The sequence below is a fragment of the Furipterus horrens genome, unplaced genomic scaffold, assembly GCF_987537825.1.
Source record: "Furipterus horrens unplaced genomic scaffold, mFurHor1.1.pri manual_scaffold_12, whole genome shotgun sequence".
Classification (NCBI taxonomy): Eukaryota; Metazoa; Chordata; class Mammalia; order Chiroptera; family Furipteridae; genus Furipterus; species Furipterus horrens.
In genome coordinates, this window is record NW_028327182.1 from 54,843,062 (window position 1) to 54,867,440 (window position 24,379).

Consider the following 24,379-nt stretch of genomic DNA (forward strand, 5'->3'; position numbering starts at 1 on the left):
GAATAACAAATTGTGGAGTATTAACCATATGTGGCTGGCTTTTCTTTCTGTCTCTTTGTAGCTGAGATTGGGGATTTTGATGAAGCATCAGACAGAGAGCACTTAGCAAAAAATAAGTACATACCTCAGCAAGATGCACTAGAAGACAAAATTGTGGAATTTCACCATAACCACATGTAAGTCTCATTTGTTCCTTTACACTTCCTTTCAGCCATTTCCCTCTATCCATCTAACATACATGGATACACACACATGCACAGACACAGTAACTATTGAGAAGAAATATGCAAAGGATAAGGGAGAAGAACACAGCAGCTCACAGGGTGTTGTTATTCATCCTAGACTCTCAGAAATGCAGGTTACCCACTCAAAACCAGAGCTCCAGGCCTCCTGGCTTTTCTTACTGTGAGACCTAAGTAATGCTGGAATTTTAGGACACCCCATGCTTTGCAATAAAAAGGAGCATGTAAGACCAGTTAATAGGAAATTGGGAAAGTGACATGCTACACTAAAGATAAAATAAGAATATTGTGAAAATCTAGAATCTTTGTATCATCTCCACTCTGGTTTTTTCATTTGGATCAGTAAAACATTTTCAAAGGATTTTCTGTGCCTTTTGTTTGTGTTGTTGTTTTAAGGAAGGCTCTGAGTCCTGATGATAATATAATATGCCTTGAACTTTGCTTGAAAGTTTAAGTCTATTGTAAGTGACTAAAAACTTGTTCTAACACGATAGTGTTTTGCTTTCTTAGGACCTTAAAGGAAACTCTTTGAGATTCAAAAAACTGGTCAAGTTTGAGATAGACTTTTTGGGTTTTGTATTACACAAGGAATAGAGCTTTTGTTCAAGCTGCTCAACTTGGGGTTATAATGAATGGGGGGTTGGGTGTCATCTAATCAGGTAGCCACATTGTTTGTGATGAAATACCTTTTTATTTCCCAAGAGAAGCTCCTTAATCTCAAAATAATAGACACAGGGAATTCAAATCTCCTGACCTTTCTCTTTAATTTTTGTTTTGTCAGTGGGCAAACACCAGCAGAATCGGATTTCCAACTCCTGGAGATTGCCCGTAGGCTGGAGATGTACGGGATCCGGTTGCACCCGGCTAAGGACAGGGAAGGTACTAAGATTAACCTGGCTGTTGCGAACACAGGAATTCTAGTGTTTCAGGTAAGAGCATTTAGAACACAGCTCAATTCCCTTGGTTATGGGGAGATAAGAGGTGGCCCTTCAACTCTGATCCCATGCTGGGTGGTCTAAGCTAAGACCTCTGATAGTTATTTTTATATGGACAGGGAAAAACTAACCTCATCTCAGGGCTTCTGTTTCTTTCCAGGCACTCAACTTCAAGATTCTATTTCATTTGTTCTTGCTATGGTTGGAATCCACCATCATAGATTTGTTTGCATTTATTCACTGTGTAGGATCACAGAAATCTGTATCTCTCTGTGGGCCTATGCTTAGAACATGTATAATGGGATCAAGATTTTAGATTCCAAAATAACCTTTTTCACACTTTTCTTTAAACCTAATTTGGGTTTTACATAAGATTATTTCTGATTACAGATTTACCTAACTTAAAAAGAAAAGTATAATGTCCACTTGTAAAATATCGCTGTTTCATAAGTTTATAAGAGCCATATCTGTACTATAGTAATTTTGCAGCAAAATACACACTGCATTTGGATGGATACTACCTATGTTTTTCTCAAGGACGTGTGATTTTCTGCACTCTGAAATGTGTGCTTGACATATAATAAAATGTTCACATCTAAAGTATGCCATTTGATAAGTTCTTATAAATGTATATCCTGTGAAGCCATCAATGAAATCAAGATAATGAACATATTTACCAACCCCCCAAATTTTCTCAAGGCTTTTTTTTTAAACAAAAGTAGGTAATCTGTGCTTTGGTTTCAAATGAGTGTGGAGAAAGCATCTGCCTTTCTCATTAAATAGTCAGATTTCACCCAGTTTTGAACATGTAAGTGTGTGTATGACCTAAAACGTTTTTGAGCTCTGCCAGGTTTGGTTACATTTCCCCATTTGTAGTTTACCAGAGGAGCCTGTGATTCTCTGCTCGTATATTAGATGGACACTAATCACAGAACCATGTCCCAAGAAAAGAGATCAAGTTGGGTTTCACATGGGATAGTAGAGTGACGTGTTGAGAGCAGTGTGGTATTTGAGGAGGTGACTCCTCCGAACAGTTTTGGACCTGGAGAAATAACCTAGGAGTATCTGATGAAAAAAAAGACAACAATAATAAACTGAGTGTAGTTTTCAGTGCTACCATTAAATTTCAAAATTAAAACCCTTAAACATTTCTAAAAATCATAGAGGGGAAAAGAAGTGCTTCACAATTGAATTAATTTGCGTTGATTATGTTTGATACAATCTAATTACTGAGAATTGCTCAGTAATTTAATCATGTACAAAGGCTGTATCTTGGCTCAAGAGGAATTCTATTTTCAATGGAGGTGACAGGGCACGTAGGAGCTGGTGTCTGGCAATTCCTCCCTGTTCCTCCACCACATCCCACATGGCTATCAAAGATGAGGATGTCCTTTCTGGACACTGTTATCTGGCCTAGAAGACACAGAGAAGATGGGGCCCTAGTTGACACGGCACACAGGCCATGTAGACAAAGGGATGATCACTAAGCTGCGGTGTTGCAGCTGCTGGTTGACTCTTGCTCGGGAATCTTGTTCCACCATTCAGTGTGTGAGTTTGGCCAAATTAAAATATATCCATGCTGCAGATTCCACATCTATAAAACGAAGATAAGAAAGCCATCTCACTGGGTTTTCTGTAAGGTTTGAAAAGATCTGTAGTCTTTAGGCCAGTGCCTGGCACACTGTGATGATCATTAATTATTGTGGTGGTGGTTATGTTTTTTATTTTTATTTCTCTTTATCATTCCCTTGGCCGGCCTCTTCTCCCTGGAGGCAGACTTAGTTGGAATGTCAAATCATGTAATTAGTGAGAAATAATGATCCAGGAACTGGCATCACCTCATAGCTGCAGATCCTGTGAATTCTCCAGCAAAATGCATCTTACAGAGCCATCAAACATTAGCCCTCCTTGCAGTTCCCCATAAGCAACACAAACCAACTCCATGTTGCTTATTGTGCATTTCCCGGCTCACTGGCTGATGATACCTTTCTTCTTAGGGTTTCACGAAGATCAATGCCTTCAACTGGGCAAAAGTGCGGAAGCTGAGCTTCAAGAGGAAGCGCTTTCTCATCAAGCTCCGTCCAGATGCAAATGTAAGTGGCTCCCAGGAAAGGGGGAGACCTGCTGAGCATGCCCTATGAGCCCTTGGGATAGAGTGGACCAAGCTAGGGCATCAGCTGAAACTGGCCAACAGCCATTCAGGTGTCTGTGTGTCTTATGGAGAGATGTATCCAAATACTTAGTAATGCCACAGCTGTTACTCTCAGTAAACAGAAGGTAAAGGATAGGTAGCACAGATGTGTGCTGGGGAGAGGGTCACTACCTTTGCAAACACCAGCAGCTTCTCTCCTCACCCGCCCTGCTACAAACAACCTGAGCTATGCAGTTGCTGTGTCTCCAGCCTCAGGGCCACCTTCTGCTCTATTCCAGGCATGTCTCTGCCCACACAGCAGCAGTCCCCAATTCTTGAGTGCCTGCTGTTGTCCCAAACCTGTGACAGTGCATTCTCATAAGCTAGCCAGGTACACTTCCCACAGAAACCCTACAGATATTGCTTATACTGGGGTGGGTCAAAGAAGGAAGAACAGCATCTTCTTCTGCCAGAAACAACAGTGGAGGAAATGGGTAATATATCACTGATGTCCCCAACCAGTACTCGGAGTGCTTTTTCCCATGGAAAAGAGATTATAAATGGAAGTCTAGGCTTATACTTTAGCCACAGTATGGTTTAAATAGGCTTATATGCCCTGACCTCTGAATCAGGCACCCATTATAAGTTGTTTTCCATGGGAAAATGGATTTTGAGTTTCAAAGGCCGATTTACACATGAAAAATTACAGCACAACTTCTTTGTAAGTTGAGACTGCACTGCCCAGAACTGTGAGATCCCCCAAATAGTTGGAACTGCTGGGAATGTTAAGGACTGTGGTAACTTTGTTTACATAATATGGCCCCATAAATTGGGGGCCTTCCATCTGGGAGTAGAAAATTACCATGTCCTCTTTCCAAAATCAAAGGACTTGAATTTTTCAGTCTTGGTGACACTTTTGTGCTCCAGAAAAAAAATATGTTCATCCTGTATGACTTCTGGGGCCACCTGGGGGCTTGAGCCATGTGCTTTTTGATAGAGAATAGTCTTAAGACTAATATTTAAAGTTGGCATGAACCATGAGGTAGAAAACAGAAAGAAGAATTGTCTTTCAGTTATCTTAAGGAAGCAAAAAAGGAATTTCAGTACTGGGATTTTTTGGAAGGAAATGTAAGCCTTGTAAATTGTAGTAAACACTATTTATGAATTTTTGTCAAAAGAAATGTTATGATTTTTGCTGACTACTTATCTGGTTTCTGTTAGTTCCTCTAAGGTATTCTGTTTGGAATAAAATGCTTGAATAATAACTACATTTTGTCATTAGGAACCACTATATTTTACTAAATATATGGATTTATGGTCATGCTATAATAAAATACACAATTGAAATGTTATTGGACCATTTTTTTTCTCTCTCTTTTCTCAGTTTTCAACCCAGTGTCCATGGGTAATGGATAAAAACCAAAGTGATATTTTCTCTTTTTAGAGCTCGTACCAGGATACCTTGGAATTCCTAATGGGCAGTCGGGATTTTTGCAAGTCCTTCTGGAAAATCTGTGTTGAACATCATGCCTTTTTTAGACTTTTTGAAGAGCCCAAACCAAAGCCAAAGCCTGTTCTCTTTAGTCGAGGGTCATCATTTCGGTTCAGGTAAGCATTCTGCTTCACACCTCTCTGTTTGCCATAATAGTCTCCACTGAGACTTTCCTTGTGCTCTTATCTATCACAGCTGCTGCGCTGTACAGTGAGGAGGCAAGGTCAAAGTCAGTCACCAGGAGCTGATGAGGTTTTGCTTGGTTATCCCAACAGGCTCCTTGGCAGACACTTGTAACATTCTGTTCGAATGTCAGGGAGGCACAGGGAGACTTCTCTGGCCACAGTAAACCCTTAATGGGAGGGACTCTCTAATTCAGAAAGGACTTCCTTTCTCTGTAGAAACAAAAGTGTCTTATTAACATTTAGTGTAGCTTCATAAAATGCTACGTATTTTTGCCTATCATCAGGTCACTTTTTCACTCATTCTTTCAACACTTGTCTACTGCATGTCAAATACTCTTTTACTTATTGGGGATATATGATGAACAAAATTATCCCTGCCTTCTCAGACTCAGGGTGTTTGTGTAATAACTAAACACAGAATTAAGTGGTTTAGTTAATTGAATATTTTCTTTTATTTATAAGGGAAATATCAAGAGGCAGACTAGACACAAAAACAGTTTTTTTTAGCTTTTACTGCTGGCTAACTGAGCAAACCCAAATATATCTCCCTATCATAGAAGGGAAGTAAAGATGGCGGAGTGTTGTATTGTATGTTTAAATGAGAATGCCTTGGTGTCTTCTTCCCTTTCTTCTCGTGGTCATCATTTTAGCGGTCGGACTCAGAAGCAGGTTCTCGACTATGTTAAAGAAGGAGGACATAAGAAAGTGCAGTTTGAAAGGTAAGAGGAACTTCCATGCTACTTCCAATCTGGAAAGAGTCCAGTCATTTTCTCCAGATAACAGTGCAATTGCTGCAATACAGCACTTCACCCAGGCTTGGTGAGTTTGAGAATCACTGCTTCCCAGTCACCTCGGCCAGTTTAGTGTTAGACAGGAACACTGGAGAGCCCAGGGACATTTACTCAAAGGTAAGAAGAGGTAAGGAGAATGGACTGAGATAAACAAGTGAGAAAGAAGAGAAAGAAGCCAGCAGAGGGCAAGGAGGGGAGAGAAATGGGATTACAGTGGGGACATAGTGCTGTAAAACTTACTCATTGGTGAGTCCTTAAATATTTTGGGGTTTGAATTGAAAGTATTTTTATAAACTTTTTAGTTAAAGTATGGAAGAGAAGAAACTGGAATTTTTTATTGTTGTTGTTAGCAAGTATTTATTGCCCATATAATGTACCATGCAGTGTTTCAAGCTCTTTACATATATTAACTCATAGTCTTTATACCAGCGCTGTGAAGCACACACTATCTTATTCCCTTTTTAAAGATGGAGACACCACAGCTCAAAGAAGTTGAGTAACCAGCCCAGGTTTCCGAGCTGGTGAGCAGCCTCTGGTCAGTTGACTCTGGAGCCCACTGCCCTTAAGCATTGCACTGCCTCCCAGAGAGGGAGAAGCAGAGAACCCAGAGAGACTAAGATCCAAGGGTAAAGAAGTGAGTGATGGTGCTCCAAGGACTGTTTAGTGCATGTTTCTTTTTAATTTTTTTCTTTTTTCATTTTAATACATTTAAAAATTATAATAAGGTACACAGAATACAGCAAACACCCATATTCTTACTACTTAGAATTAACATTTTAACATACCTGTTTTGGGAGTTCTTTTTTTCTTCTCTTTTCTGTAACTATTGTTACAGATGTGGTCTTCTTACCAACAGCCTTCTTATTTCCCTTCTCCTTTTCCCAAGTACAACAACTGGCTAATTCATGTTACTCTGTTACACATCTTCATGCATCCAAAAAGAATATGTAGAATATGTGCTTTTTTATTTGTATAAGTGATATTACACTATATATAATGCTGCATCTTGCTTTTAAAACCCATCCCTAACTTTGAGATCTATATCAAGTATTTTATGGTATTTGAGACTATTAAATTTTATTTATTTGATTCCCTCTTGGTAAGCATCCCAGTTGTTTGGTGTTTTGCTTTTGCTGCAACAAACCTGCTGCTGTGACCATCCTTGTGTATTTCTCCTGATACAGGTCTGGGGTCAGTTCTCCCTCCCCACCCCCAGAAATGTAATGTTCAGAAGATTATTTGCATGCTTATCTTTATATAACAAGCCCCATAACTTCCTTGGACAATCCATGATTAATCTTTTAAAGATCATAGAAGAAGTGATCCAATTCACTCTCTGATTCAGATTGGGGGTGTTGCAGAGCTTTTGAGTATTAATTTGGAGTATTTTGAAGAAAAGCTGGCTGTACGTTGGAATTTAATGTTTATACCGTTTCATGCATTTGGGAGAGGAGAGGACAGACAGACTAACAAGGGGGAACTAATAAGGAGAGGTGTTGGTAGCATTGAAGCCATTTTCTCCTACTGTTGAGTCTATAAATTCATTCACAGGTCTTCTCTGAACTTAACACTGTGAAAGAGTGAACTGATTAATAGTATGCGCCTCTATTATAGAACTGATCTAGAAAATCATTAACCCAAAAGCACAAATTGATTTCATTAGGCCATAGCTTGCAATTCAGACCGTATGTGGGCCCCCTAACGTCTTCCTCCTGGTGACTTTTCCCATAACTAGACAGTTAGTGCTCCATTGATGGGCTCTTAACAGGCTGAACCTCTCAAACAGGAGCAGGGGAGAACTTTCTCAAGGTTTTAGTAATCCTGGAACCTATGAGAGTCATAGAAAAGGTGACTAGGGACTTCCGGCGAAGGTGGAGGTTTAGACGGACACGCTCGGTCTCCCTCTACAACTAGAGAGGAATACAACTACTTCAAAACAAAAGATAACTAGAAATTCCAGAAAATAAAACTACACAGAAGCCCAACGTACAAAGTTATAAACCAGCGGCGCCCTTTGGGCAGGTAAGAAGAGCGAAAGGGGGCGGAGCTCTTTGCGGTAGCACCAGGGACAGCGGCAGGGAGAGCAGTCTCAGCTGCAGCCTAACCCTGGCAGCTTGCGACCCCAACGCTGGGAAAAGCAGCCACCACATCGCCCCGAACAGTGAGGCCCAGAGGGTGGGAGGACGGATCCTGGTCTCCTAGCAGAATAACTGCGGGAATCCATCTTGGACCCCCGCCCCCACACAAAGCGCCACAGCGCTGCAAAATAGGTTGCGGATCGCCACTGGTCGCTGGGCAGTTACGACAAAGGGCCACAGCGCGGCGAAAAAGGTTGTGGATCGCCGCCGGTCGCTGGGTTGTGACAGGCACTGCCCCCTATAACCGGCCCAAGAAAACAAAACGCATCTGTCAAAATGAGGCAGACAACTATAGAAATCCCAGTGGCGCAGCTCACCAGGCAACAGATGAAGAACCTGACAGATGAACAAATAAGAAACCTGTCAGAGGCTCAGTTCAGGGCCATTGTTATCAGGTGGCTTACAGAATTAACAAAAGATCTGGAAAAAGATGAGAAAGAATTGAAAAACACTCATACTGAAAGGAACAAAACCTCATACGAGACAGATGGTGAGGGAAAAAAATCCAGAGTTCAAATCAACAAACCAGAACATAGAGAAGGAACAAACAGTCAACCAGTGCAGAGAGAGGAAATGGGAAGCAAGGAAAATGATGAGAGGATCAGAAACCTCTGGGACAGCTATAAGAGATCAAATATACGGATTATTGGATTGCCAGAGGGCGAAGAAGAAGAACTAGAAATTGAAAAATTAAGTGAAAATATAATAAAGCAGAACTTCCCAAACTTGGGGAAGGAAATAGACTTACAGGTCCAGGAAGCACAGAGAGTTCCAAAACAACTGGACCAAGGGAGAACCACTCCAAGACACATTATAATCAAAATGTCAAAAGTTAAAGATAAAGAGAGAATCTTAAAAGCAGCAAGAGAGAAAAAAAGAATCATGTACAAAGGGGTCCCAATTAGACTATCAGCTGACTTCTCAAGGTAGACCCTGCAGGCAAGAAGGGACTGGCAAGAAATATTCAAAGTAATGAAAATCCAAAATCTACAACCACGAATACTTTATCCAGCAAAGCTGTCATTCAGAATAGAAGGGCAGAGAAAGTGTTTGCAGGACAAAATAAAACTGAAAGAGTTCATTAGATCCAAACCACTGTTATATGAGATGTTAAAAGGACTGGTTTAGAAAAAGGAGGATCAAAACTATGAACACTAAAATGAAAACTGCATCACAAGAAACAACAACAGAAGCTAGGGAATTGAAGCAAAGGCAAACTAAATAGGCAATGAGAGTGGAAAAAGAACTATAGGTATGGGGAGCATATTGGGGTGAGGTCAGCAGGGAAGGGGAAGGGGGAGAGGGAAGGAGATGGTATAGGAATTAAGAAACATCGTAGGAGGGAATGGAATAGACAGAGGGAGGTTGAGAAGGACTATATGTACAACTAATGGACAGGGGCTAAAAGGGGGGAACAAGGGGAAGGAGGGTGGCCACCGGGTGGAGGGGAGCAGAGGGAAGGGAAATTGGAACAAATGTAACACTAATCAATAAAACACACTTACAAAAAAAAAGAAAAGGTGACTAGGTCTGTTTCCAGGGAGCATTTATGCAAACTGTTTTGGCTACCTTCATCTTTGAGGAAGTGTCTAACGCTGTTATTTTTCATTAAGAAAAAATATTAATAATAACACAACTCACCTAACTTTAGTTGTCTTATGTGTTTTCTCCAAGGAAACACAGCAAGATTCATTCCATCAGAAGTCTTGCACTGCAGTCTACAGAGCCGAATTCAGAAGTGCCAAAACAAGTCAGTAATGATTATACACTGCTATAGCTCTGTTTCTACCAGACCTCCTCTGCTGAGCTCTGTGTTTCATAGCATGCTTTCAAGTTTTCCACACTTCACCTTTGGGGGTGTTTCGCAGAGGAGAATCCAGTTGTGTGCTCTGACTGAGCAGACATATGCCCTGTGCATTGTACACCCATATCTTGGGCTCAGCAGCCCAAGAGTGTGTCCTTTTCAGCTGACTTCCTATCCTCACTCCTGTGCTCTTCCATGGAAAGGCTCACTCTGTTGGTCTTAACTCAGCTGAGGAGTGGAACCTTCCATGAGAGCCAGTAGGGCAGAGCCCATTGTCTAGCTAATTGGATATGCTTGTATGAAGAGATCCACACCTGCTTTGCAACTGATGGATATAGCTTTCCTTTGGTGCCTAGGTCAGAATCTTTTGCTGGCAGTGGACTGGGTGGTGAGCTCCCAGGGCTCATGTTACAGGGCAATGACCACAGTTGGCAACAAGAGACATTATCACTCTTGCTCTGAGGGTGGCAAGAGCTCGTTTTCCTTGGAGTTGGTCTCTGGATAGGTTTTCAGGGTTTTCTCTCCAAGAGAATAAGAACATTGTTGGAAAAGAACATGAAAAAGATTTCACTGTGTGAATCCAAAAAGAACCCTTAACCTGTTCATTCTAGTCTTAGAAGTATAAACAAAGAAGGACCTTAGAGATCATTAGGGCAAACCTTCATTTTTTGTAATTGGTCTGGAATACGTGTCAACTTTCCTTCTGGGATCTGTGAAGTGTTTTCTTCCTGCCCCTGCTCCTGCTTCCTCGGGGAGCCCTGTGACCTAGAGGGGTTCATTCCATAGACACTGTGGAAACCCAGTGTGAGACTCTGGGTCTCAGAAAGCAGAGATACTGCCTGACTTGTGCTGCTGGAGACCCTGCACTGTCAGCTTCCATACATAGCCTGGAAAAACTTCCTGGATACTAACCAAATGCACTCAGGGGTGCCCGCTTCTTGTTAGAGTGCTGTGTCCTAATACCATAGGGCAGCCTTTATTTGGTGATACTTATGGGCTGCTCGAAGCTTGAGGAGTTAATAAACTAGACTCTGATATCTCGTTCTTTTTTCCCCAGCTCTGGTATAACAGTCTGCCTTTTCTTTCCCATTCCCTCATCCTTTTCTTGCCCCCACCCCACTCAGGCTCAGCAGAGAGCCAGCCTTATACTTGGAGAAGGTGCTGAATCCCCAGGTGGCCAGAGCTGCCAGCAAAGAAAGGAACTAGAAGTTTCCACCAATGAGTGTGGGCCACGCCAAAGCCCTGCTCTGCAGAAGAGCCCTGTGGGTAACAAGAAGACTGATGGAGGCATGAAGGCAACAACAGAGGAAGAGGAGGAGGTCGTTAAGGATAGGACCCAGCAGAGTAAACCTCAGCCCCTGCAGCCAAGCACAGGTCCAGCATCCAGGGCTGCTAGAGGCAGCAGCACTTCTATTCCTTTCATTGACTGCAGTGATGTAGATAGTGAATATGATCTTCTCAGGGAACAAACATCCCAATCACAGACCCAAACAAATGACAATTATGAGGGTGATTTGACCAGTGGTGTTTATCCACTCTGCAGGAATGAGAGGAAAATAGAAGCTAGGCACAGGGTTTCCCCTCACTCTAGGAGGTCCTCCCAGCCTCCTTCAAGGGAATTCCTTGATGACAATTCAGTAGACATCACTTTTGATATGAGTGGGAGCCCCAGACTCCTAAGACATAGCTCTCTAGTAGATGAGATGTTCAGGGGCTCAGGCAGTCACAGTACCATGGCCACACCATTGTCTCCCAGCAGCAGAAGTTCAAGTCCAAATATAAGTTGGGACAGGACTGGGTCTCAAGGCTATGTTTCCAAAAACCAACATGACCCGAGAGAGAGAAGGATGGGAGAAGATACTTTCCTGAGTCGGGGTCCTTGTTATGAAAACTGTTCCCCCATCTTACAAAGGCCATATTTACGAAATCTTCCCAGTAGATATAAGTCAGAGACAGATCCACTCATCCTTAGTCAGGTAGTATCAACTGCAGAGGCAATGGATAGACTTGATGGCCGTGAAAAGGGAGAATTGGCCAGCCTGGCTGATTCAGAAGGTAGAATGTTGGCTAATGGGACACCTCTCCTGGGTCCCACTTCAAAGGTCCCTATCATGCAGACAGGGTGTGCCAGTAGTGTGACGGACCAGCTGGCACCCCTACTGGTGACTGAGGGCTCCACCAGCAGTAGGACTCAATTCAGTGATTCAGACTCTGAAATGCTGAACCCTTCAAGGCAGCCCCTCATGTTTGGTAATGCAGCAGTGCTGAGTCCCCCTTCTATGCTGAGAAGGAAGAAGTCTTTGGGCAGCCTGCATTTGAGCGAGGAGCAAGAAGAGAATGAGGAAGGAAACTAGAAGGCATGTCTTCTAAGTGTGGGGAACTTGGAGTCATGAGGCCAGGGCTTTAATGGAGAATATCTATTCTAGCGACTCATTAATTTTTAATAAACCTTTGTTAGAGGAAGTTCTGGACAGGCACTTGTTTGGATAGGACATGCCTGACTTCTAAATCTTTCAGGAAAACAAAACTTCAAACAGTGGCTTGCTTTCCAAACAAGGTGGTCACGATAAATAGCAAGTCATAATGACACATTACCAGGAGCTTATGGATCTTTCTAGCTGAAATCCTTTAGCAGGAATCTGATCATGCCTATAGTATGTTGTATTTATGTGGAAATTTTCTGTGTATGTTTAATTTTGTGTGCACATTACCCTCCTATTTTGGGAGTATTTTGACTAAAGTGTCATTGAGATCCAGAAAGGAGTTGATTTTACTCCCCACCCCCTTCTTTAAAAAGAGAGCTGCTTTTATGTGCCTCATGAAGTGAGGAAATGACAAAATTCAAGGCCAAGTGTCAGTTGATTGTTAGTTTAGATTGTGTTGGTGAAATCTTAGTCAAGAGCAATGAATATTTTAATCAGAAGAATTTGGAGTTGTTTCTTCTTTTCTGATTTCATATAAAATAACATAAAAGTTGTCAAATTTTCGTGAACTGTAGTTTACATGGGAATGCTGATTTGGTTTGCATTTGCATTGGTGGATCAAATTGTCCTGTTTTAAAAAGCTATAACTCTGGCTGTCAGAATCACTTGGTGATTCAGAAATGCTATTTATTTAGTGATGATGCAGGAGAAAGTAAGTCCCTGCAGGAGGTATTTGTCACCAGGAGGAAAGCAAACGAAATACCTGCCTTTGAGTTGTACACAGTACAGAGGATTGCTTCCCAGTGTCGTTGCCCTTGCCTGGTTTTTATGCACATTCGAAATGTTCACTGTCTTGTGAAGCATGTCTTCTTGGGAAGTGACTTCTGCTGTTCCTCTCTGCAGAAAGAAAGAAAGTGAATAGTGAGAAATCTGATTTCTTTTTAAATCTTGCCCACTTGTGCCAGTGCCTTTCACCCAGAATTCCTGCATTTTAGATGGAAGAGAGTCTGGTTTTAACTTGTATCATTTCTTAGCCTGAGCTTCATATCTTAAAGTTAGTGATGCCTGGACCTTGACCCTAGAAATTTTGATCTAATTGGTTTGGGGTGCCACTTGGGCCTCCAGATGGTTCTGCTTGTTAACTAAAGGTCAATTCTCAGCCAGACACAATTGTCTCCTAGAACCAGTGGAATATATTTAAAATATTAGCTGAATTTTTGGTGTGCTTGCAGAGTAAGAAAGGCATCAGAAATGAAATTCTTTTTATTAATACCTGTTATTTGATACATTTCAGTCTTTGGTACTTTTATATAAAGATGAACTGTAGAATCAAATATTTAGGTCCTAAGTAACTATAAAAATTATTGAAAAGAGTTGTAAGGATAGATCCCTGATGGGCCACCATGCCGGTGGCTTTACTAAACTGATCTCATGACTCTCACAGAAGAACTGCTGAAATTGTTTGGGAAACTTGTGGTTTGGAGGTGATTATTGGTTTTAAAGATTCTGAGAACTTAATCTATTTGTACACAAACTTTTTTTTTATCTTTTTAATCATTTGATTCAGTGCATGATTCATGAATCAAATTGATTATTGGATAGTTTGAAAGATGTTCATTGAAGTAGTTTATTTATGTCTTGCTTTAGATTTATATATTTAACAGAGTCACATAATTTTAAAACTAGAAGGACCTTAGAGATCATTAGAGCAAACCTTCATTTTTTGGGTAAGAAATCTTGTTCGGATGAAGTTAAGAGACCACCTAGCCATACAGCTAGTGAGTGACAAAGCGCAAACTAGAACCTGACTCTAGGCTTCAGTTTTTTTATGTGACATCTTGATGCAATAGGACCTTTCTGAGTCAGTATTTTAATTTTTGAGAATCTCGTATGGATTATTTTATGTGGAGACCAGGAATCATATAGATTTAGGTAATTATAGTTTATAATACGTTGGAAGAACTACTGCTTTTTACATAATGGGGTTTTTGCAGTTATAACATGTTTCTGCATATTCTGTTTTGAACTTAGAAAAAGATATCAATTTACTATATAAAAATCCAGTCAAATGTGATTTAAGCAGAGTCACATTTGCAACCCTGTGGTTTATTTGTGAAGGTGATTTGTTCAAATGAGTTTTCTTTTTACTTCTAATTATACAGCAGTGTGATAATGAAATGTGAATACGTAGTAGGCGTTAACTTACCCAGCATATGACACAAATCATCAAATGTAAACTTCTAGAGCAAAACAGATTTCAGTAATTTGTTTTGCTTTTTCCTAAAAAAGTGATTTTATTTAAAGTGTTTTAAAAGCAGCTGATCAAACAGTGAAATGCTCAGTTCTATACTAATAGATTTTCCACTTTCAGGATTGCTCATAGTTTTTCTCTGGTTGGTTTGGTACCAGCCAAGCAATTCAGTTTCTGCCTCTTGGCCAGTATTTATGTTAGCAACAATCCCAGTGTGATTAGTGGTGCTTAAAAGGAAAGGGGTGTAGTCTGTTCAAAAGCCACATACCCTTAAGTGCTGAGAATATTCACTAATTGCCTCTGGAGGAGCTTGCCCTGCACTAATTGATCCAAACATTGGTGGGAGAGTAAACATAAGCATTCTTCGAGCCTGGTAGAGCCAGTTCGCTGAGGTGGTATGGTCTCTCACTGTGTGTAGATCAGGGAAGCCAAGAGCATCCAGCATCCCACCTTTCGTGCAACTCTGGTCTCCAGGTCTTTACAGAAATCGCACTGTGTGGCATAAGGTGGATATGCACATGCATGAAGTTGAGAGTTGATGTTGGGATTGGAGGTGGAGGGTGAAGAATAGACAACAGAGATTAGAGACCTGTGAATTCTTTCATTTTTTTAAAGGGTTTTCCAATACAATTGCTAGACAATTACTAGTGTAGAGGTCTCCTGAATCAATAGGGTACCCAGGTCTTCACTTAACAGCTGCTCTCTGAAATGATATCGTAAGGCCTTGAATGGAAGACAAACATATACAGAAACAAATCTTCAAGCCACTCAGGGCTATTCCAGGGCCTCCCAGCATTAATGTCTTTGATTAGATAGTACTTCAAAATATGTATATTGTAGGCCCTTTTGTGATTGATTTTGTTACAGCTTGTTCAGGGCAAAATAAAAATGCAAGAAATTATCTTAGCATGAAGAAATGCATTTAGTGAGTTCCAGAACTTAAAATGAATTGCTCTGGCTCTTTTAACAGTCATCTGTATGCCATTGATGGTATTTTATAAGACGGGCATTTAATTAAAGAAAGTCTGTGGGCCAGATTCTTACCCACATATATGATTCATATTTTGGAATTTCTCACCAATTTATCTCACCAAATTGTGCTGTGTGGCCTCACTTAAAATGTGAATAATTTCAATTTTATTCTCAAGAACTTCTTTGAAGATTCAAGCCAAGCAAAGCTTAAAAAAAGGCTATGACTGCAAAACTAAAATACAGCATGAGTCTCATGAAATTTCCACCAAGTATACAAAATCCAGTTTGTCTTCAATTGAATCAGAAACTCAGCTTGCATTATTAGCCCTGGATTCATTTTGATTGTGTTGCCAGACAGTTTCTAAAAGAAGAAAAAATTAAAATATTAAGCTGTCATTTTAAATTGTGTTAAAAATATTGGGAATATGTATGCAGCTTTCTCTTTCATATCTCTAATCAGTGTTCACATGCTTTTAATCAACTTTTTCCACTTAAATTGTTATTCTGTATTTCCATACAGACTAGGTTTCGTGGAATTTGTAGCCATTAGTGAGTAAATGGGCAACTGCTAGGCCCAGCCTTAGATTAAGAAATCTGGGGCTTCCTTCATTGTTAGGTGTATTTTGAGTTCATTTGCTTCTATCCAAATCATTCTTCTTTGCCTAGGTCCTTATTCTTATTAGCCAGAATTTAAAGAGATCTCAGAGTTGCCTTCTCAAGAAAGGCTCTTTTTTCTAGATCTCCTCCTTTGTAGTAGATAAACACTCCTCTTCTGATAGTGATGAGCTTAGTTACTCTAAGGCTGGCCTACCTCTAGTTTCATAGGATGAGTCTGTTTTATTTCTGCAAATTTTATAAATTAAATTGAAAAAAGAGACTTTCTGTGCAATAGAGTAAGTCTCTTTGAACCTGAAAGAAATAAACATTTCAAAATAATCCATTGCAGGTAGCTCTCCCTGATGAGGTTACATTCAACTGTGTTAACCAAATCCATAAGATCAGATGGAAGGAAAGGTACTAGTAAATGAACTTTTACCAGAAGTAAATGTTTAAAGAACTTTACTCTGGTGACATTAAAGAATTTACTGGTGCTGCTTTTTCCTTGTTAGTTTAATTTCGTCTGTTTCTGTTTAGGTGAGTGAAACAATACCAGGAAACAGGGGCTCTAGTGTACATTTGTGCCTACCTCTAACACTAGTTGCTGGTATTTAAAATTAAACCATGACTTGTAGATCAAAATAAGGATGCCACTTAATGTAGCAGTTTTCCTTTTATTTAAAAAAATGATAATAATGAAAAACAAAAAATAATAACAATAATCCATGATGATTTGGCCTAGTGCTCTCGGCATCAAAGATTAAAAGTGGTCTGGTTGCCCCCTGTTTGTATGCCCGACAGAAAAGGGCCACTTATTGTTTTCTTGGACTGTAACCTAGAGATTTGCAAGTATTTGCCTATGAAGATAAGTTGCAAATGCCAATTTGTATGCCCTATAAACATTTGGGTGGAGGTGGGTAGAGTCTTATTTTGAAAAGGAAGTTCTTCATAAAATAGCACATTGCTTCAAAAATCATAAATGAAACTTCTAGCATGAGGAATTTTTTTTCTTTTCCACTGAAAGCAATTAAACACCCTGGCGGAATCTAGGGAAAAATTAGAAAATCATTTCCTGAAAGCTTTACAAATCAAATAGACTCTGATTTGTTCAGGATTATTTCACTGTGGATCAACTGAATGACACAGCCTTCACACCTTAGCCTGGAAACTGCCTTCAGCAGCATATTGGCATCTGGCATATGGTTATAACTTCCAGTGGAAGGTAGCTCATTTGCATCTTCATGTGGGTTCCAGATCAGGTTACTTTAGTATGTCTTTATATTCAAAAGAAGGGAGAATTAAAAATCAGCTGTTGACATGGGATATGTGCTAGACTAATGCTATTAATGCAATCATGGAAATGGTACTGAAGATACTTGAGCTTGCTACTGGGGCCAGGTGCAATGATTTCAGAGTACGTACTGAAGAATAGAAATCACTGCAAAATGCAACACAGGCCAAGAGCATTAAGGAAGAAAAGAGGGGTGTGTGTGTGTGTGTTAAAAAGCATGGAACAGTGATTAACTCTACTTTTGAATTGGAGGTGGAGGTGGTACTTGGGGGTGTGGAGGCCATGCTCCTGCTTTATTATAAATTTGGGTTATTAACTGGCTCTCAACCAAGAAACAGTAATGGTGTGGTGATTAGCCCTGTCGATACTCATAGATGGGCATTCTGGCTCAGGAAACTGAGCTAACAACTGCTTTTTCCTGGACCTCAGAGTTCCTTTGTAAGAATCAAGTCATTTGTCACTCTGTCTACAGTGGTATATAGAAAGACCAAAGATGATAGGTTTTCCTTAGTCAGGAACACACACCTGCTGCTCCCTCCACAGGCACCTAAATGACCGATGGATTCAATCCCTTATGCTCCATTCCCTTTATGCCTGGAAAGTTGCCATGAAAACCTAACTAACCAAATCTCACAAGCTTGGTCTATATTATTAATCCAGTTCCCTTCTGTTCTCTCTATGTGTCTATTTAATACTATAGATAAAATATTTTATTAAAAATTTCTAATACACCAAATTAATTTTAAAATAGAAAAGGCTGGAAACTTCATTCTCATTTTTGTCATTTGTTCAATAAATTTAAGACAACATTTTTTGTTGTTCCATTGTATGCACTGTTTTGTCAGCATGTACCTATCTAAGAGAAAAAGCTTTTTTTTCCCCAGTGTTCTGTCTTTATTCTCAAAGCATGGTATACCTTCCGTTCCCTACATTGTTGGCACGCTGTCTGATGTCTTTTTTTTTCACTGCTGAATACCAATTTGTACTTGGAATACCTGTTTCCTCCAAAATACAGTGATCCTGTTCACTAAACAGCAAGCTTTAACATTGAGTGGTGCCATATTTCACTAAGGGTGGGGAAATATGATAGAAGGTGAATAGAAGACTTAACTTTTCTGATTTCATCTTCTAATAAGCCTAAACTTTGTACTGTGTGTACATAGCAGTGGGGGAGGTGTCTTTGGAAGTGAGCAGAATCACTGTGGTTGGAGTATAGCATCCAAGAAAACAGAGAGCATCTGTGGCATTAGCTTACAGAGGGGAGCTCAGACAACTAGCCAAAGGACTGGCTTCATACTTTGAATGGGAACATCTATTCAAATGGGAACAGAGAACTTGATACAGTTTATATCTATAATAGAATTTAGTTGTGTATTTGCTTTGGAGGAGTGTGAGGTGAAGTGTAGAGAAGACTTCACCTAGCTCAGCCCCACTTGGCTTCTCATGGCCAATAAGCTGTTTTTAGTTTTGATATGTACTCAAAATGTAGGCTCTCACAGATACTATCTGGTTTCGTCTTCTCTCCATGGTCTGAGGGTGCAGTATCTCAATAAAGCATGGATTTATACCACTAGAAAGGTTGCTGGCTTCTCTAATAACAGTGAGCTTGGTGATTCTTTAAGCATGGAAGGCCAAACTCATGTAACAGTGTATGCATGATATGAATATTTCTTGTTAATCTAAACTGAAGAGGCTTTTACTTGTCCTAACAGGTATCTTGCTGTAAAAACTATCAGTTGTAACTCTTCTTTCCCACTGATGGCTGAAGCTTTGTCCTGAGTACAAGATGGTATTTTTCATTGGTATGAAGCACCGTGTTCCCCAACCCAAACACTGCCATCACCATGTTTAAACAAAGGAGATTCTCCTTTATCTTCCCCATAACTAAGAACAAGCTAGTGCATTCGCTGTCATTTTTCCACTGGTAGCATTTCTCTGTTTATTTTTCTGCAAGTGGCATCACCGTTGCTTTTCTGAATTGCTTGATTTAGCTGCTTGTAAAACTTTTCTTAAAGGAACTTGGTCTAAGAAGCATGTATACATTACCTTCAACAGCATAAGGTATCAGGAAGAGGACAACGTCGCTATGATTGGTAATCCTATAACCCAGTTTTTCTTGTGGAACCTTATAATTTCAATAGAACTTCACCAGCTTTTTTTCACATATCCCATTGGGGTGGGACCCAGCTTAGTTATCAGAGTGAACCTGCCAGTTCTAGAGATGACCCATTATTCAACACAGTACTGACCTTTTTCTTTGATAAATGGCTTTCAAATCCAGACAATCTTCAGAGAATTCATTGTATTTTCTTTTAGAGGGAAATTACGGATTTAAAAGGAGCCTTTAAAAAAAAAGATGGAAACCTACACCTGTAATGTATTTCCAATATGTGCCTTTGGAGTATGTTCTGGGTATATAGAGATAAAATCTCCTATGTTTTAGGGCCAAGTAACAGGAAACAAATCATGATAGATGAGTGGCATCTAGAAACATGCCAAATAAAGTTATTTATTTAAGGGAATATTGAAGAATCAGTATAGAGACTTTTTAAATATTAGTACTTTTTAACACTTTGAAAAGAAGACTTGAGAAAATGATCAATATTCTTATTTTCTTCAATATTCTCACTCTCAAATATTTAAATACTGTTTAACAAATCTGTGGGTTACTATTTTTTAAATTGTCAGGTTTTCTAATTTTCTCCTTAACAGAGAAAACAGCACTTATCTCAGTTTTAAAAAAATGAAGATTACCAATTTATTGGCCAGCTTAAAGCACTGAACAGGTGTAATTAAGTATTAGAAAATCACTTTTCCCAGACATGTGTGAGTTTGCTCTTATGCCTTTGATACAGTCAGAGGCAGTGCATGATTCCTGAGCAGCTTATACCTGAGTTTGGCTTGCTGATCATACACTGTGTTCCCACTCTTTATATGCCACTGATGAAGAGCTGGTCAGGAGATGCTGCAGTGCTGGGTGATGCTGCAAAGTCGCCTTCCCCAAAGAAGTCAGGAAAGGAGAATTATGAATGTGTTTTACATTAAAGAGACAGAGAAGCTAAGCCTGTTTCTGCAGTGGGTGATAAATTGAAATCCATAAATATCACAGTGCTAATTCGAAGTTCCATAATTGTTTGTGCCCTGAGAATGTGTACAGTTAAAAGGATTTAAAAAGCGATTACCAAAAATGCACCCATTGAGAGCAGTATTAGTGTAGGCATTTCCAATCCACAGGAGTAACATAAACTTAGCCTTCTCAATACAGATGACTGACAGGGAGGAGGACATGGGAGCAGGGGAGGAATCATGTGGAAGAGGCGAAGGCTTTGAGAGTTATTAACTGAAAGTATAACTGAATGCCTAAAAAGAAAAATACCAGGCAATTTCTGGAAATAGGAAAAATAATTTTTAAAAAGAATCAGAGCTTCCAGACTTTCAGGGTGTAACTGACCTTTTTCTAATCTCTTCTCTTAAAACTTCTTTTCATCTATTGCCTTAATACCCAGGTGCTTTCTCAAAAGTTCTCCCAAATTATTTACCCAGAATCCCTTGCTGAAAGAAATTCCTTTGTTGTCAATTTGTCACGGGGAAAAAAGATAATACCCAGGCATTAATAAGTTCATTGAGTAGCAATGGTGTGCCTTCAAAGTGGGTGACAGGCTGCAATGATTTGAACAGGCTGTGTAAGTCAAGCAGACCCATTTTATCTAGCTCTTTTTGTAAAGTGGACTACTTCAGTGAAAACTGGTTACGCATAGTTCTAATAACTGTCACCTTAGATGCTGACTTTCTTTAAGACTCAGCTCTTCACTCTTGCCCGAAGGTGGGCCCAACGTGGGTACCAGTTTGTGCAGACCATTATCACACACTGGCTCCAAGTTAGAAGAGAATTTTAATTACTCATTAAGCTGCCAAATTCTACTAACTACCCTAGTCAGCCTATTTCATTGATTGCTGAATGGTAAATGAGCTAAATATTTTTGTTTGGACCGTGTCACCTATACATTTTCAAAGCCTTGAGTAGTTTCTCTTGCAAGGGGAGAAGGGAGATCTTCTCCATGGATGCAGCTCAAATGAGCAAATTTGAACTTCAGAGTTTTGGACCTTTTTCTTCCTTAGAATTGCTGATAGATTTCTAGAACAAGCCGCTTGCTATTTATTGATTTATTGGTCTAACGGTTTTAATACACCCATTGCCTTGCCTTTCTTAGGCCCCAACAAACCAGTTGAAGTAGCCACTCTGGAAATTGAAATGGTCCGCCCTAATTTGGTTATCCTCCAACACTGCGTGTTACACATATATTTAGGCTACAGGAGTGAATGAAGCAGGCTTTTACCCAAAAACCCATGCCTGACCTGGGGTTGTCCCCTACTCTACCTAAGAACAACAGTTTGTTGTGAAGTTACTTTCATTTTCTGAATCCTGTCTCTGATGTGATCTGGTGGGGATTCTTCTAGTTGGCTATCTTCTTTGAAATGGGTGCTGTCTTCTGACAGAGTGGAACCCTAGTCTATTTGCTCATTCTTTTCGCTTGCTCAGTCTATTAAATAGAAGTGTCCCTGGGGCAATGCAGAGGGGCAACAGCTTTTGACCTTCAGAGAGCAGAAGTGATTGTAGTTGAGTGTGTTCAGCCTTATTTTCTCCCTCACAATGTGGTAGTTGGTTTTTTACCTGCTGCTGAATGCTGTTGGGGGCTAATTGGTATGATTTCCCCACCCCATCCCCCACTTTTCTTTCAAGCTAGCCTTCTAACTGCTTTTCGTTCTTGGCTTCAACTCTTTAAATGGCAAGGCGAATGTTTTTTCTATTCCATGTCCCTGCAAAATCAAGACCCAGCACATTCTCACTTATAACTGCCTCACCTGATCTCATGCATAGCGTGAGAGCTGAAGGTAAGCCTCCAAATTTTACCAGATAATGATGGATAAATAAAAAGGGACTCTTAAATGGCATCTCAGAAATGCATGAAATGTTTTGATCTCCAGACTGCCAGAATTTCTCTTTCCTAATTCCTATTTGTAGTGATAACATTTTCATGTGACTTTTTTAAGAGAAGAGAATAGTGTAGTACCTTGAAAAAAATTGCAGTTCTTATTGTTGTCACTATTTCTATTTCATGAGTTCCAATTCTTTTGAAATTAATTGTATTCAGTTGTGCACTAGTGTCAATAAAATTGACATTTGTGAAGCAATTTCTGGCTTTTTTCTCCGGATTTTACTGGGGCTGGAGGTGTGTGGGGTGACTGGATCTTTGTCTAACACCAGGACTTTATTTCAATGATTGTATATTAAAATATGAGAATTTAAATGGAGGGGTTTTTTAATGTGAACTTCTTGATTCTGCCTTTTCCTCACATTTTCTAATCTTGTTCTTCAAATATCATTGTACTGACCAATAGGCAGTGTGTAGGATGCATGCTTTCCATTATTTTCTGGGTGTAGTGGCTTTTAACCATGTGTTCGTGACACAGCTAGCTGATCAACCTGGCACTGGGTGGGGGCTGGTGGTGGTTTCTCCGTGGTTCATTTATACTGGGATCAAGTTCACTACCCTACATTATTCTGGGCCATCCTATCTTGTAATTTCAAAACAGATATGACAATCCAGAGGGAGAGGATAGATGTCAAGCAAATGGGGGTATGCCCAGAAAATGGCACTTTACATTTTTCTCCGAGATCCTTGATAGTGTGCAGAGTAGCAACGAGCTGAAACTGAATATTGGTAAAATGGAGAAATTATTTACATTGTCTTTCCTTATAATGGTAATAGGACTGTAGGCTGCTTTAACTTTGTTTACCCTAATACTAGTTCTAGAAAATCTACATTATGTAAAAACACTTAAGTTAGAAGTATATCTGAACCATCCTATTTAGCTTCCATGGTTTGAGATATTGATATTTGCAAAAATTCTATTGGCAAGGAGTTTCATGTACACATCATCTCCTTTTGGCTGACTCATAATAGGTAATTATATATTTCTATATTATTTAATATGGTATTCTTTTCAAAGGAATAATTAATTACCTGTCACTGTTTGATTCATAAAGGGGACTTGGGGTAATGTAATGACCTCCATCTTTGTATTTTTAAATGATCATCTTTGCATGTAAATGTGATGCTAGTGTTTCTGTCCCAAACAGTGAGAGAGACATGGAGTGACATCACCAGGTATAACAAGTTTGCTTCTGTTCTTTGTCAAGTGGGGAGTTAGCTGCTTTAGCTTTCTTTAGCTGCGTCCTGTTGTTATGAGATGTAGTCTGTCCTCGGTGCACCAGTTATTTAGTTCTCTATTAGTATAGCTCTATTTTCTAGTTATTTCCCATGTCTTCCTGTAATATAGACATTGTGTATTTCTTAAGTAATTCTTAGAAGCTAAGGCAGTAGTTAGGAGATGAAGATTCTGTTTGGGGATATGCTTTTAACTTACTGTAATTATTCTCTAAGCAGAGTTCTCTACCTTATCATTAATTACATAACTGAGGCTCCATTGAATTACTCATGCTACAGTATCTTTATTATTAAGGCAGCTGCAACTTAGGGAAGAAAACTAGAAAATAATGAAGCATATTATAGGCCATAGAGTAGTCAAGATTCTAAACATTTGAAAAGGTAAAAATCGTAAGTAGAAATGAGGTCCAAGAAGAATTACCTTTTTTTTTTTAACTTCTTGTTCCTAAACAGGCTCCCTGACTGGTAGCCCCCACCTTTCAGAGCTGTCCATCAACTCTCAAGGAGGAGCTGTGCCCGCCAACTTGATTTTGTCTCCCAACCTGAGCCCGGACACCAAGCAGGCCTCCCCGTTGGTCAGCCCGCTCTTGAACGACCAGCTGTGCCCACGGACTGATGACGAGGAGGAGGGCCGCAGAAAGGTGCAGGGACTCATGCACAGGAGCATGTTATTCTTTGTTTTAACTGTAGTAATATACAAAACATAAAATCTGCCATTTAGCCATTTATAAGGCTACAGTTCAGTGATATTAAGTACATTTACATCATATAACCATCATCACTATTTATTTCCAGATTTTTGTAACTCTGTACCCATTAAACAATAATTCCCCGTTCCCTTCCCCCAATCTCAGCCCCTGAAAACCACCATTCTACTTTCTGTCTCTGTAAATTTGA

The 24,379-nt window shown here is 39.8% G+C and overlaps 1 protein-coding gene across 4 annotated transcripts in view; it reads left to right on the plus strand.

Moving 5' to 3' along the window:
* FARP1 (FERM, ARH/RhoGEF and pleckstrin domain protein 1) overlaps positions 1-24,379 on the plus strand; it is a 370,189-nt gene that overhangs the window by 297,546 nt on the left and 48,264 nt on the right. For 2 of the 4 annotated variants that reach the window (XM_090258835.1, XM_090258833.1), the window contains 8 exons: positions 62-176; positions 1,024-1,171; positions 3,175-3,270; positions 4,753-4,916; positions 5,636-5,704; positions 9,589-9,664; positions 10,843-11,092; positions 23,936-24,123. In XM_090258835.1, coding sequence (XP_090114961.1) covers positions 62-176; positions 1,024-1,171; positions 3,175-3,270; positions 4,753-4,916; positions 5,636-5,704; positions 9,589-9,664; positions 10,843-11,092; positions 23,936-24,123 — 1,106 coding nt within the window. Of the gene's footprint in view, positions 1-61; positions 177-1,023; positions 1,172-3,174; positions 3,271-4,752; positions 4,917-5,635; positions 5,705-9,588; positions 9,665-10,842; positions 11,093-19,267; positions 19,346-23,935; positions 24,124-24,379 lie in introns of all 4 variants that reach the window. The other 2 variants (XM_090258837.1, XM_090258836.1) reach the window with 2 other exon arrangements.